General features: G+C 41.2%; 1 protein-coding gene across 1 annotated transcript in view; it reads right to left on the bottom strand.

Moving 5' to 3' along the window:
* LOC111582608 (zona pellucida sperm-binding protein 3-like) overlaps positions 1-12,773 on the bottom strand; it is a 33,402-nt gene that overhangs the window by 11,469 nt on the left and 9,160 nt on the right. The window contains exons 2-7 of the mRNA XM_055008138.1: positions 3,158-3,793; positions 2,979-3,081; positions 2,428-2,546; positions 2,229-2,347; positions 846-949; positions 18-195 (exon numbers count right to left, since the gene is read on the bottom strand). Coding sequence (XP_054864113.1) covers positions 18-195; positions 846-949; positions 2,229-2,347; positions 2,428-2,546; positions 2,979-3,081; positions 3,158-3,538 — 1,004 coding nt within the window. The 5' untranslated portion in view covers positions 3,539-3,793. The remainder of the gene's footprint in view (positions 1-17; positions 196-845; positions 950-2,228; positions 2,348-2,427; positions 2,547-2,978; positions 3,082-3,157; positions 3,794-12,773) is intronic.

Raw genomic sequence — 12,773 nt, 5'->3', positions numbered from 1 at the left:
AGTCCTCAGGTTCTCACCCGTGGTTGTTGATGAAAGAGTATCTGGGTTGCGAGTGAGGGTCGGGGGTCGCCGTGGCCACGCAGCTGTCCACGTAGACCCTGAGGGGAACGTGGTGACCCTGCAGAACCGACGCTTCGATGTGCATCACGTCGCTCAGGAAGTAAACACTGGAAGGCCTCGGCGACTGCCAGTCCTCTAATCAAATCCAGGAGTAGAAAGATATATAAGTGGAAAAGTAATGCCAGGGCCATCAATCTGATTAGATGAAATGATGCCCGTGGGAGAGAGAAAGGATAGAAGGACTGAACAATAAGAGAAATAAAAGAGGGCAATAAATGGATTACAGATGGAGCATCATCATGAACCTGGATCAGAAACTTAAATGAGCATCTGCGGATGTAAAACTAGTTTAAAACTCTTATAATTTCCCTTCATAACTTCCTACAGTCAGCGTGTCTGTACTGTAAGTAAATCAGAGCGAGGTTCTGCGAGGCCGACTTCGAAGATGAACAACAGTTTGGCGCAGCTCGGAATTAATTAGAAAACATAATCAGCTCTGTATTGATCACGTCACTGTGCGAGTGACCCCGTCGGGTCAGCTGCAGCCCACGAGGCATGTAATTTCAGCTCATCACCATGCATCAAAAGTTTCACTGCCGTTTAGCATCTTTAAGAGTCACCGCAAAAAAAAAAAAAAAAAAAAAAAAAAGTCTGCGAGGCCCTGAGTGATTGCAATTACGCCCGTCGCTGGGGAAATTAGCCAGACCGCCTGGTGCAAATCAAAAGTTGTTTTTTTCTTTTTTTGCTTTTCCACTATAGAACATCAGCTCTTTTTCACTCCCCACCTGTCATGAGGCGCAGGGAGAAGTGCAGCTGCTGATCTGCCTGCATGTTGAAGGCGAACGGCTTCCAGGTCGGCCTCATGGCGCTGCTGCTCACGTAATGCCTCCTGTGAGGACGGTTAGAGGAAGGATGGGTATTTCATTAGACAGAGGCTCATCAAGGAGGAAGAATATTGGCTTCAATCACAAGGAGGGAGGAGCAAGGACAATGTAAAACAGATAAGAGGTAAATATGATCAGATTTAGGACTTTAATACAGTACAGAATGCAATTTAAAGTGTGTTTAATGGCCGGTGTAGCTTAAATGTCAATGAAAACTAGTAGAACGACAGATTTTGTCATTGTTGTCACCATTTCCTGACGTTTTGTGCCTTGTTAACATATACATATTGTCTTTTTTATGTGTTTGAAGACAGCAAAATAAGCAGTCAACACCATTTGTGAGTGTTTCTGCCTTAAAAAAACATGAATTTAGACTTTTGTATTTAACAAACTTGAAGAACTACGCCTGTCAACTTGCAGGGTGAAGCTTTCTGTATCATTGTTCTTGAGAATTAGTGCCTGATTTGAACATTAGTGGCCGAATTACTCCAATATTACAACTCGCTGGTGTGTAGTGTTGAATAGTTTACAGTAGGGGTGTCAAACATGCGGCCTGCAGGCCAAAACCAGCATGTCAGAGGGTCCAATCTGGCCCACGGCACGACTTTGTAAAGTTTACAGAGAAGACATTAACTGCAGATTGTAAATTTGTAAAACGAGAAATTCCAAATAATTTCGAGACCGTGACAAGTTAGTTTGATCATGAAGTAAAATGCTAGAATGCTCATTGTTCTTCTGTCTTATTTTTGTCATTTTGTGTTTGGTTTTATTTGTTTTGTGTCTCGGTTTGTCGTTTTATGTTTTCTATGTCTCGCTTGTGTTGTTAGTCTATTTATTTTTGTCGTCTTGTTTTTCTCGCTTTTGTCATTTTTTATCTTGTTTTTGTTGTTTTGACAAAAAAAACAAAAACAAGACAAAATATTACAAAAATGAGACAAAATGACAAAAAATAAGACAAACGACATGAAACAAAACAAAAAAAGACAAAAAATGAGGCAAAAAAGTTACAAAGGGACAAACAAAATGAATAAACAACAAAAACAACACAAAATCTAGTTGATTTTTTTGTGAATGTTCTGAAGAAACATTTTTAACATTTCTTTTTTTTTCACCAAAAAAATGTTCAAAGATTTCCCAAAAATGTTGAAAATGTGGACATCAGAAGTTTAACTGTGAAAATATGTTTTTTGTTTTTTTTTTTTTATTTTCAAACTTTAAAACGGGTGTATTTTGACCCGCAGGACGACACGAGGGTTAAGACTTGACTTGTCAACAAGGCTTTACCTTTGATAGTGGCATTGAATTAGCACCTCAGCAGGGTTGGTCTTCAGAATGAATGTGTCGCTGATCGGCGTCGGAGAGTACGTCAGAGAAAATGAGTAGATGAGGGCTTCATCAGTCATCTGAAGGCGGAAAAACACAACTAGGGTGACTTCGAATACACAACAGCAGATGGAGAAAAGCTAAAAGGCCGAACACACACCGTCATCGTGCTGCCGCAGCCGTGCAACTCCGTCTGGAACTGCAGGACGTGGTCGACAGTGTCTACGGCAGCGCAGCCTCCTAAGGTCAGATCACTTGGACGGATGAACTGACTGTTTCCTAAGAACAAAAGAGGGGAAAAAAAGGCACAACTTAAATCAAGACCATTACCTGAGGTCCGCTTTTTTCCCCATCTCCAGTCGATAACACTCACGGCAAGCGGAGGTTCAGCTGCAGGACACATAAAAAAGGTTCTTAATGCGTCGCTGTAAAGTCAGCGTTTGAGCACCCGGCAGACAAGCAGGATGCGACCTTCTCAGAGTGAAGAAATAAGAGGAAACCTAATATTGATCGGCCAGTCTATAGTCTGTGCCATTTGCAGTAATCAGCACTGAGTGTCCCATCTTCACTGTTCCATTCAATTTTCCAATTCGGGCCTCTAATCGGACCCTTTCCTTTGTCAGACATCAGAGACCTGAGTCGGAGCCGCTGCAGACACACACACACATAAAAAAAAAACATCAATTCAAACAAGTAACCGGCAGCCATTACCCAAGAAGTTCTGCTTGACCTCGATGGTGACCTTATCTTCGCCACAGCGCGCTTGAACACTGTCAGCTGGCACCGGCACCCGCTGCTCAAACTTCACCAGCGCCTGGAACACAATCCAAATAAACTCACACGGCACACGAATCAAGATGTCTGCACAGTCAAATGGATGTTTAAACTACCTTTGGTTTCTTCTTGACAGGTTGGCTCAAATCTGGGCCTTGAACTTGAACCTTTCCCGTCTCTGGAGTTTCCATCTGCTGCTCTGAGGTCACCTTAAACCTCTGCTCCACATGCGCCTCCACCGGTTTTTGCTTCCTGAGCCACAATCTCCTGAGCCGGTCACTGACAGGACTGTCCACCGGATCCTGTCGCTCCATCTGGTTTGACTGATGATGTGTTGTCTGCGGCGATCTCGGCAGCTGGAGGCTTGTTGCCACTTGTTCTTGTGGGACTCGGGTCTCATTGGTGCTGAAGTTCAACGAGTTTTGCGCGGCGCAGCAAACAATCCCACCTGAGAAGAGAAGCACCAACCCCAGAAGAACTGCTCCTCTGAACCCCATTACAACCTTTCACACAAAAACCAGGAGTTTTTGGTGTTTTCAGAGAGCACTGCTGCCTTTGTCTCCTCAACAGTGAAGTGTGGGAGCTCGGCTGCAGCTCCACTTTCTCCTGATTGACTTGATTGGATTCCAGCCTGGAGGAATCAAACTTTGAAGCTGTTCTTTCCTTCCTGTAGGCCAAACTCATCTTTGTTCAGGGGCCACATTCAGCCCAGTCTGATCTCAAATGGGCGGGACCAGTAAAATCAGCATAACCTGTAAATATATAACCACAATTCCAGTTTTTTCCTTTGTTTTAGTGCAAAAAAGTACATTCTGAAAATATTCACATTTAAGGAATTATCTTTTTTACAAAGCATTATGAACAACCTGAAATTTCTTAAGAAACATACATTTAATTTCAACAAAATTATGTCTCTGTTTATCATTTACACATTACAGCCTAAAGAGTGTCTACAAAGGCACAAAACATTTAGTCACAGGTATCTGGAACTGAATGATATAGTATTTTATTTTAAAAAGGCAAAAAAAAACCCATCAAAACAAGAAAAAATTTTACAAAAATGAGACAAATGACATGAAACAAAACAAAACAGAGATTAAAAAAGCGACAAAAAAATGACGAATGACACAAACGAGAAAAAAAATGACAAAAGCGTGGAACAAAATGACAAAAATGACACACAAAACAACAAATAAAGCAAAATACAAAATGATAAAAATAAGACAAGAAACACAAGCGAGACAAAAAGGAAACACAAAATGACAAACGAGAAACAAAACGACATTGAACAATCTAGTATTTTACTTTATGATCAAAACGACTTCTCTAGTCTAGAAATTATTTTAAATTTATAGTTTTACAAATTTACAATTTGCAGTTAATGTCTTTTTTTACACTTTACAAAGTCGTTTTGTGGGCCGGATTGAACCACCTTGTGGGCCGGTTTTGGCCTCCATGTTTGACACCCCTCCTGTTGGCACTTCAAATTCCATTTTCACCCCAATAAGGATCATTTAGTGTACATTTCCAACACGCAAAACAGTAAAAATGCTTTCTTGACACTGCCATCTGCCAAATCTCCACTTGCCATGACGATAATGAACAAAGACGTCCACAAACAGAAACACGTCTGACCCCTAACAGCAAGCGGCCTTCAATGCCCCCGTGAGGCAAATCAATCAACGCTCTCGGGGAGTTTGAACCCTTTTCTGTGCTGCCTGGTCTTGAATGTCAAGGCGATGCGGTCAACAGTCTGCAGAGTTCAGCTCATAAAACTCAGATTTATGATCAGGCAGTGCGAGACTTCACAAATGTCACCACCACCGTTTATATATATGTGTGTGTGTTGGTCGGTGGTGTGTGTGACACGTTCCACCTGCTATCAATCTGGAGGCACTGAGATATATCATGCTGGCAGCGTCGCAATGCTTCAGGGTCGCTTTAAACTCTTAATTTTCTGCCACAGAATTCCACTGAACCTTAACTTTACAGTAATATATTACACACTACTGTTCAAAAGTTTGGGGTCACCCAGGCAATTCCACATTTTCCATGAAAAACATAATTGCACAAGGGTTTCCTAATCATCAGTTAGCCTTTCAACACCATTAGCTAACATGATGTAGCATTAGAACACAGGAGTGACGGTTGCTGGAAATGTTCCTCTGTATCCCTATGTAGATATTCCATTCAAAGTTTTCAGCTAGAATAGTTATTTACATCATTAACAATGTCTAGACTGGATTTCTGATTCATTTAATGTTATCTTCAATGGAAAAAACTGCTTGTCTTTCAGTTATAATGACATTTCTAAGTGACCCCAAACTGTTGAACGGTAGTGTATATAGTTGTGAAATTAGCTTTAAAGCTGTAATGATTAATATTTTAATGAAAACAATAGACCAAATAACTGTGTGTAATGTAAACGGTGTTGCTATTAGTCACAACCCAACAGTGAATAAGTAGCTCCAGAGAGCATTTTAGCATTTTTAGCTTAACTGTTTGTGTTTTTCGGCCCACAATTTGAGTGTTTTGGTTTATTCTTCTTGTTATATAAACTTCAACCCCGAGCTCTGACACATTTATGGTATGCTTTCTGTCAACCATCACATGCCTAAAAGACAAAAAGCAGCTAAAGAACCAAATATTTCCCGATGAAGACGGTGGAGACCAAAACAGAGCCATTTTTGCTGGAATTTGCGTTTCCCCATTTCACTGCTCTCCTCTACCTGGTCCAGCCTGCCAGCCACTTTAAAAACATGCAGTTTATGGCAATTGTACCCAACCGGCTGGAACAATTATCGCAATGGTTCGGCAGGTTTACGCAGATGCACATATCTGACGAATCACACTCTATAATTATATATTACTATTGTCAAATATTTTCTTGAAAACTGCAGAAAGAATTTTTAATGCCACTGAGAATCAAATTTAATGATTTTTAATGCCATTTAAGGCCTTAATGACTATTAATGCTTTTTAATGCCCTGCAGAAACCCTGGTCATATTTTGGATATTTTGGGTCATTTGGTTGGAGGCAGACAGCACTTCCTGTTTCATGGCGAACCATCTAAAATGTCCGTCAGGTGGCGCCATCACTGTGAATGTATATCGGCCTGTGGAAGTGATGAAAGCTGGATTCTAAGCACACATGTACAGTTTGAGGCAGATTGGAGCATGTACACGCTAGTTATAGAGCACTTCCGGTTACGTTCTACATACTACGTTATGTAGCTAACGTTAGCTAGCTACGTAAATGAAAATTAGCAAGGCCCAGACTCACTGGAAACCGTGGCTCGTCTCGCAAGCAAACACTTTACGTGAACTTACACAATATTAGCATTTAATACATCGTGTACAGTTATGTTACCGTGTGGTCTAACCCTGTCTAAATGGTGTCTTACTGTTACATTTTGCCGGCCACGTCGAAGTCCAGCGGTCGAAGAGCCGCCCGTAAACTGTAGCAGCATAGACTGTACAGTAGAACCGTTACGTCTACATGGTGCATTCGAAAGCACTCGGACATCGGAGTTTCGCTCGTTATTCGTCCTTTCTGGACTTCCGGCTACAAACTTAGTTCGGTAAAGTTGAAAAGATATTCACAGATTCAGACTTCCGGCATCAATAACTCATTAAATATACGTTGTCAAAATATAAACGATGCCTCTTTCAAATCCTTGTAAGGTAGAAAATGTGCTACAAGGCCTGTTTTATCAAAAGTAGTTGTCTTTGAAGGTGCAGATGAGTGCACAGTTACCATCTGCAAACTGCAAAATCGCTTCAACAGCGAAGACAGACACAGCTTATGTACTGTAGTGTCACCAAAACCGCTAATGATATTTTACAAGTTCAGGACTGTACAGACAATACTTGGAAGTAAAAACCTGAAGGTATGATCAGCAGGACTCCATTGATGATTGGTTATAAAGGAAGTAACTGTGACAAGGTCCAGTTTGCTTTTAAGATCTGACAGAATTCGAATCTGAAATAACTGGTATGCCGTCTGTAGCCTTGAAAAACAATCAATTCTTTTTTCTTTTTTTTAAAGGCTCACTAATTTCCTAAAACAGCTGCAACCCTGAGAAGATGTTAGTCCTGAAGGAATTAATAGAGCATTTAATAGGCTCTGATTTCACGAGCAAAACCTTCAGGAAGAAAATTCCAATAATTTCTTAAAAGTTTAAAAAAGTTTTATCTTTAAAAAATCCTCCAAATTTGACAAGAAAATTCTTGTAAATATTTTCAAAAATGAGTAAAAATCTTCCAAAAAAATCTTAAAAATATCTAAAGTGATTACATACATATCAGTAAAACTTCTAATATTTTCTTTAAGAACATTCACAAAAAAATCAACCAAAATCCAGTGAAATTCACTGGATTTTGGTTGATTTTTTGTGAATGATCTTAAGAAACATTTTTAACATTTCTTTTTTTCCACCCAAAAATGTTCAAAGGTTTCCCAAAAATGTTGAAAATGTGGACATCAGAAGTTTCACTGTGAAAATATTTTTTTTCCCCCACATTTTCAAACTTTAAAACGGGTCAATTTTGACCCACAGGACAACACGAGAGTTGAACAATTATTATTTTATCCACAGAGGATGCCAAACTTTTGCACATATCTGTATAAACGAATAAACTCTGATTATATTTAGCCATTTCCTGTAAGAGCATAATGTATAGTTAAAAACCATAATAAGATTTCATGGAAAGAAGAAACTCTGTTTTAAAGGCTAAATGAGTTCAAATTGCCTCCCTGTGATAGAGACTCACTAATCCAGGCTGACCTACAGGAATACATTACAGCTCTTCCACTCTGTCAGGATCTCCCTGCAGACTCCCCAACAGAGAGGCTGCTATTGTCAGGAACTGGCTTTTATCTTCTGCTGATCAGCGGCAAAAACAAAGAGAGATGTGTGTATGTGTGTGTGTGTGTGTGTGTTTGTTCAGAGTGAAATCCGTCCATCCCTGCCAGTCAGACCCCCTCTGCTGCCGATCTCTAACTTAGTTAGCTGAGTCTAATTTGGCCCCCGGAGGACCCTAATGTTGTTCCCCATGGGGGTTTCTGAAAAGGGCCTGGCAGCTTCTACCTCCACACACACACACACACACACACACACACACACACACACACACACACACACATACACAGCTGCCACTCCCATCATCCTCTGCTTCCAATAATCCTGCTGCATTTTCAGACGAGTGCAGCATGATGCAGGTAAATATCCAACGTTTAGACAATAAACACACACATTCTCACACTCACACACTCCCACCAGATGGAAAACCATCAACCAGGATGGCACACCGACAACACAGATGCTCAGTGACAGTAAAACGCACACGCGCACACATAAACACACACGTGTCCCTTGTCACATTTTGCTGACAGCACAAAGTCATGCAAACAGCTCGATTTGGCCTGCGCTGCACTGCGCCATACGGATTACGGTTATGGAGGCTCATTAAAAACATGTAGTGGGAGATGGATTAGTTATGGCCTGCTGTTGTTGTGGGCGAGCAGCGTTCAATATCAGCGGATTTCTGCACGTTTTGTCAGCACTCGCGCGCTTGTGAATAGATTTGCGTGGGATAGGGAGATATTTCTGAGGGAAATTTTGCTTTCCAGCATGTTACTGCCATGTGCTTTTAGACGCTGGCACCATTTAGAGGGCCATTACTTAAACTATCTTTGGTATATTGTCAGATTTTAAAAGGGGGAGTGAATATGTGGGTCTGTCTGGAAAGTAAAAGAGAAGAAAAAGCAGGAAAACACAGTCATTTAAAAAATATTAGACCACCCTTGTTTTCTTCAATTTCTTGTTCATTTTAATGCCTGGTACCACTAAAGGTATATTACCTGAAGAATACAATGAACACAACATAAATGCAGCTGATTCCATAATACTTTATGTCCTATTTGACATGCTTCAGCTTCATTGTATTCCAGGGTATATAAGAGGATATTTCATGTCATCAGCAGCACTGCACATGTAAAGGCCTAGAGTGGTTTCCTGCTGACATTCAAGCCGTAGCACAACTCAGAAGTTGTCAGCTCTCACATAATGCCTAGAACAAAATTATGTGAAGCCACAAAGGCAGCCATCTTGGCACTGCTGGAAATTGGCATGAGTGAGATACAGGTAGTGAAAAAACTGAAGATCTCCAAGACAGTTGTTCATTACACCAAGAAGAAACAAGCCCAACATGCTTCTACCAAACTGCTAACTGGTCACGACAGGAAACATCTTTCTACCCACCAGATGACTGTCACTCATCCGTTCCTGTGTCAGGAAACGTCCTCAGACCTCCAGGGACCTTAAAAATGAGTGGACACTATGGAGAAATGGGACTTGTTCAGCAAGGACAGTTGGAAACCGACTTCTTGAAGCTCGTCTGAAGTCCCACAGGACAGGAAGAAGCCCTTCATCAAGGAAAGGCAGAGGAAAGCTTGGTTACTCTTTGCTGGGATCACAAGGATTGGACTGTTGATGATTGGACTAAGGTTCTCTTCAGGGACGAATCCAGTTTTCTGTTGATGTCCACTCCAGCCAACTGATGGAAGATGGAACATCATGGAACAACATGGAAAATGTCTGATATCAGCTCTGAAATTAAACTCTTATGAGCTATTTTTGTTGTTTTCATTATATTTGTCCAAACAAATGCACCTTTAGTGGTACCAGACATTAAAATGAACAAGAAATTGAAGAAAACAAGGTGGTCTAATAGTTTTTCCATGACTTTAGGTGTGAGAAGAAGCACAGAAGAAGAGGCGAATGTGGGGGAAGGGATGAGAAAGTGAAAACAAAGCAGGGAAAAGAAGAAAAATATGGTTGGGAGGTCAGTGAACTTTGGGGTGAGGGATAACAGACGGGAGATCCCAGTGGGAGTAGCATGAAATAACATCACGCTGGGCTCTGATTCACGGCCCATCGGCGGCCACATCCAACACATGAGGACGCACTCTGGTTCCAAAGAGACGCACATGCAGAGAGCTAATGGAGTGTTATTAAAGACATGCATCACACCACGTCACCTACCGACCACACACTAAGCCACACAAACACACACATTAGCGCAGCAACAGACGATGTATCATTTAGCAAAGAGCCTCGGCGACACTGACACGCTCTGACATCACACACAAGAATCCACGCTGCTCGTACTCCACACACGGCTGACCTCGTCTTTTATCACAACATCCATGACATTTCTCATGAGAGGACCGACGTCTGGCTCAATAGCCGCAGAACGGCCTTTTGTCACGTTATAAAGGTCTCCAAAGCAGCTTGATTGACAGGTGTCATGGCCCCCGTGCAGAGGAACAAAGCTTCAGCAGCAGTCAGGAGGCGACCTTTAGCCCGCTCTCAGCCTGACATCAGGGGCGCCCAAGTTTCTCTCCGGGGAGCAACTTTCCTATGTTTTTTCTCCAATTTTCTCTGATCTGATTTGCATGTTATAGAATCTAGTAATATTAGACACACTGTGAAAAAAAAATCAGAAAAAACTGTGAGAATCTGGCAACCATATGCACCTCAATACAGGGGTTTTTCAAAATAAGTTTAATTCTTCACCACAAGAATTAAACAGCACTTTAAAGTTACTAACTTGAGGAACAGTAACATAAGGGGACCCAGGAAAGTTCCTGTAAGTGTATAAATATAGATTTATCTATATTTCCTACCAAAAATACAGTTTTTGGTTAAGATTTGGCCTTTAACATCAGTAGAATTAGATGTGTGGCAACTATGTCAAGTAAAATTGTGCATGTTGGGGGCTAATAATTCAAAATCTGTCATCTGTTGAAGCCATTTAATCATTTTAAACTTCTGGAAACAAGTTTGTGTCATCACCAACCTTCATAGCTGTGGGAGTCATATTTCTGGAGATTTTGAACCCTTAAAATAGCTTCCCATACTTGGGTGAAAATACTAAAATTCAAAGGTCTGAAAATGTGGAAAACTTTCAAAATTCTGCCATAATATTTGTGGGAGCTCAGTTTTTTTAAACTCTGAGAGTGTGGAGCAACATGAGATGACCCAGACTGACCTGCATATTCCACTGAAAATGGATTTCAGTGGAGACTCACATACTGTCTAAACATATTAAAATGTGATTTGTTTGGAGGAGCAATGTGGCTTCTTCCACCTTAAATATTCCTACTAAAGTAGAACCATCACATGCAATCAAACTTGGTTTTCTATCTCAGAATTATCCCTCCTTTACATCTGCTGCTAAACACATGATGGTTTGATTATAGTGGTATGATTTATGGATTAACTTGGTAAGGAAAACTTAAAAACTTGGCACAATTTATCATTCTGCTCTACAATCGCTTATAAACGCCCCTTTCAAAACACACCACTACCTTCTGTCTTCTCTGATCTAACGTCCCTCATCATAACTTCCACTGGTTTACGTTTACTTCCTCTTGGATCTTGGATATTCCCTCCATACTGAGGTCAGCTACTGCCGCCAACATCCACGGCCAAGTCCAATATGTGGTCGTCCTTTCATATCAGAGGAAAAACCCTGAAATCCAACACAAGGATCCTCTTTTGGTCTGTTGTTATTCCAGTCTGCTGCAGCTAACGGTTGGAATCTGTTCAAAAATACACTACAACTGGATAGAATTATCTCAGTCGCTGCTATTCAGAACATTCACATAAAAATCAGTTGGTTGATTTTTATGTGAATGTTCTTAAGAAACATTTTTAACATTTCTTTTTTTCCACCAAAAAATGTTCAAAGATTTCCCAAAAATGTTGAAAATATGGACATCAGAAGTTTCACTGTGAAAATAGATTTTTTCTACATTTTCAAACATTACACCGGGTCAACTTTGACCCGCAGGACAACACGAGGTTTAATGTCACTTCGTGTGAAGATCATACATTTCATCTTTAGGTAGCACTGGTAAAACCTTTCACAGCTCCTGCTAACTGGTGGCATCCTCTGCTTTATAATTCATCCCTTTAATACATATGCAGCTCTTTTCCAGAAATGTTTACATGAAGTGCAGCATCACGTTCCACAACCCGCTCATTTATGTGCTCTCACATGCGAATTGTCCCTCCACATGACCTGTCGGCTCCCCACTTTTAAATACAGGAGATGACAGGAAACAAACGATGTGAGCGTATTAACATCACAGCTAGCTCTCACCCAAAGTGCCACAGTAGTGTGGGTGGGCCCCGCCGGGATTCAGCTCTCTGCTCGTGACCCCGCCGACTTTGTTTTGTTCCACTGTTTATATCCTCGCAGAGCGTTCGAAACCATCGCTGTGACTCACGCTTCTATTGTCGAAAAAGGGACATAAATGGTGTGTGAACATGAAACCCCCGGCTTCCTTACATGGCCCTGTAATGCACACACTCACACACACAAAAAACTCCTGCAGTTCTTTTTCTGTCTCCTGAATCTCTCTCGGTTATGCTGCAATTCAAGCCTTTTGTTTAATAAACAATTTGTCAGTGATGTATCGAACGCCAGCTCTAATTTGATTGTCTGTGAAATGTGTATGGAGGTGGCTGCCTGCTCTCTCCCTCTTGTTGTGCCTCTCTTGTCTGCAGAACCAGCAGTGATATCCAACCCTTTTCCTTCCCCCTGCAGGTGTGTGTGTGTGTCTGCATTGTGTGTGCATGCGTCTACAGGGATGAGGATGGGTATAGAGCGATCCTTAAGGGTTTGCAATTACATCTAAACAGCATAATCAGACATGATGGA

The sequence above is a fragment of the Amphiprion ocellaris genome, chromosome 24 (genome assembly GCF_022539595.1).
Source record: "Amphiprion ocellaris isolate individual 3 ecotype Okinawa chromosome 24, ASM2253959v1, whole genome shotgun sequence".
Taxonomy (NCBI): Eukaryota; Metazoa; Chordata; class Actinopteri; family Pomacentridae; genus Amphiprion; species Amphiprion ocellaris.
This window is presented reverse-complemented; position numbering and strand designations above follow the sequence as displayed.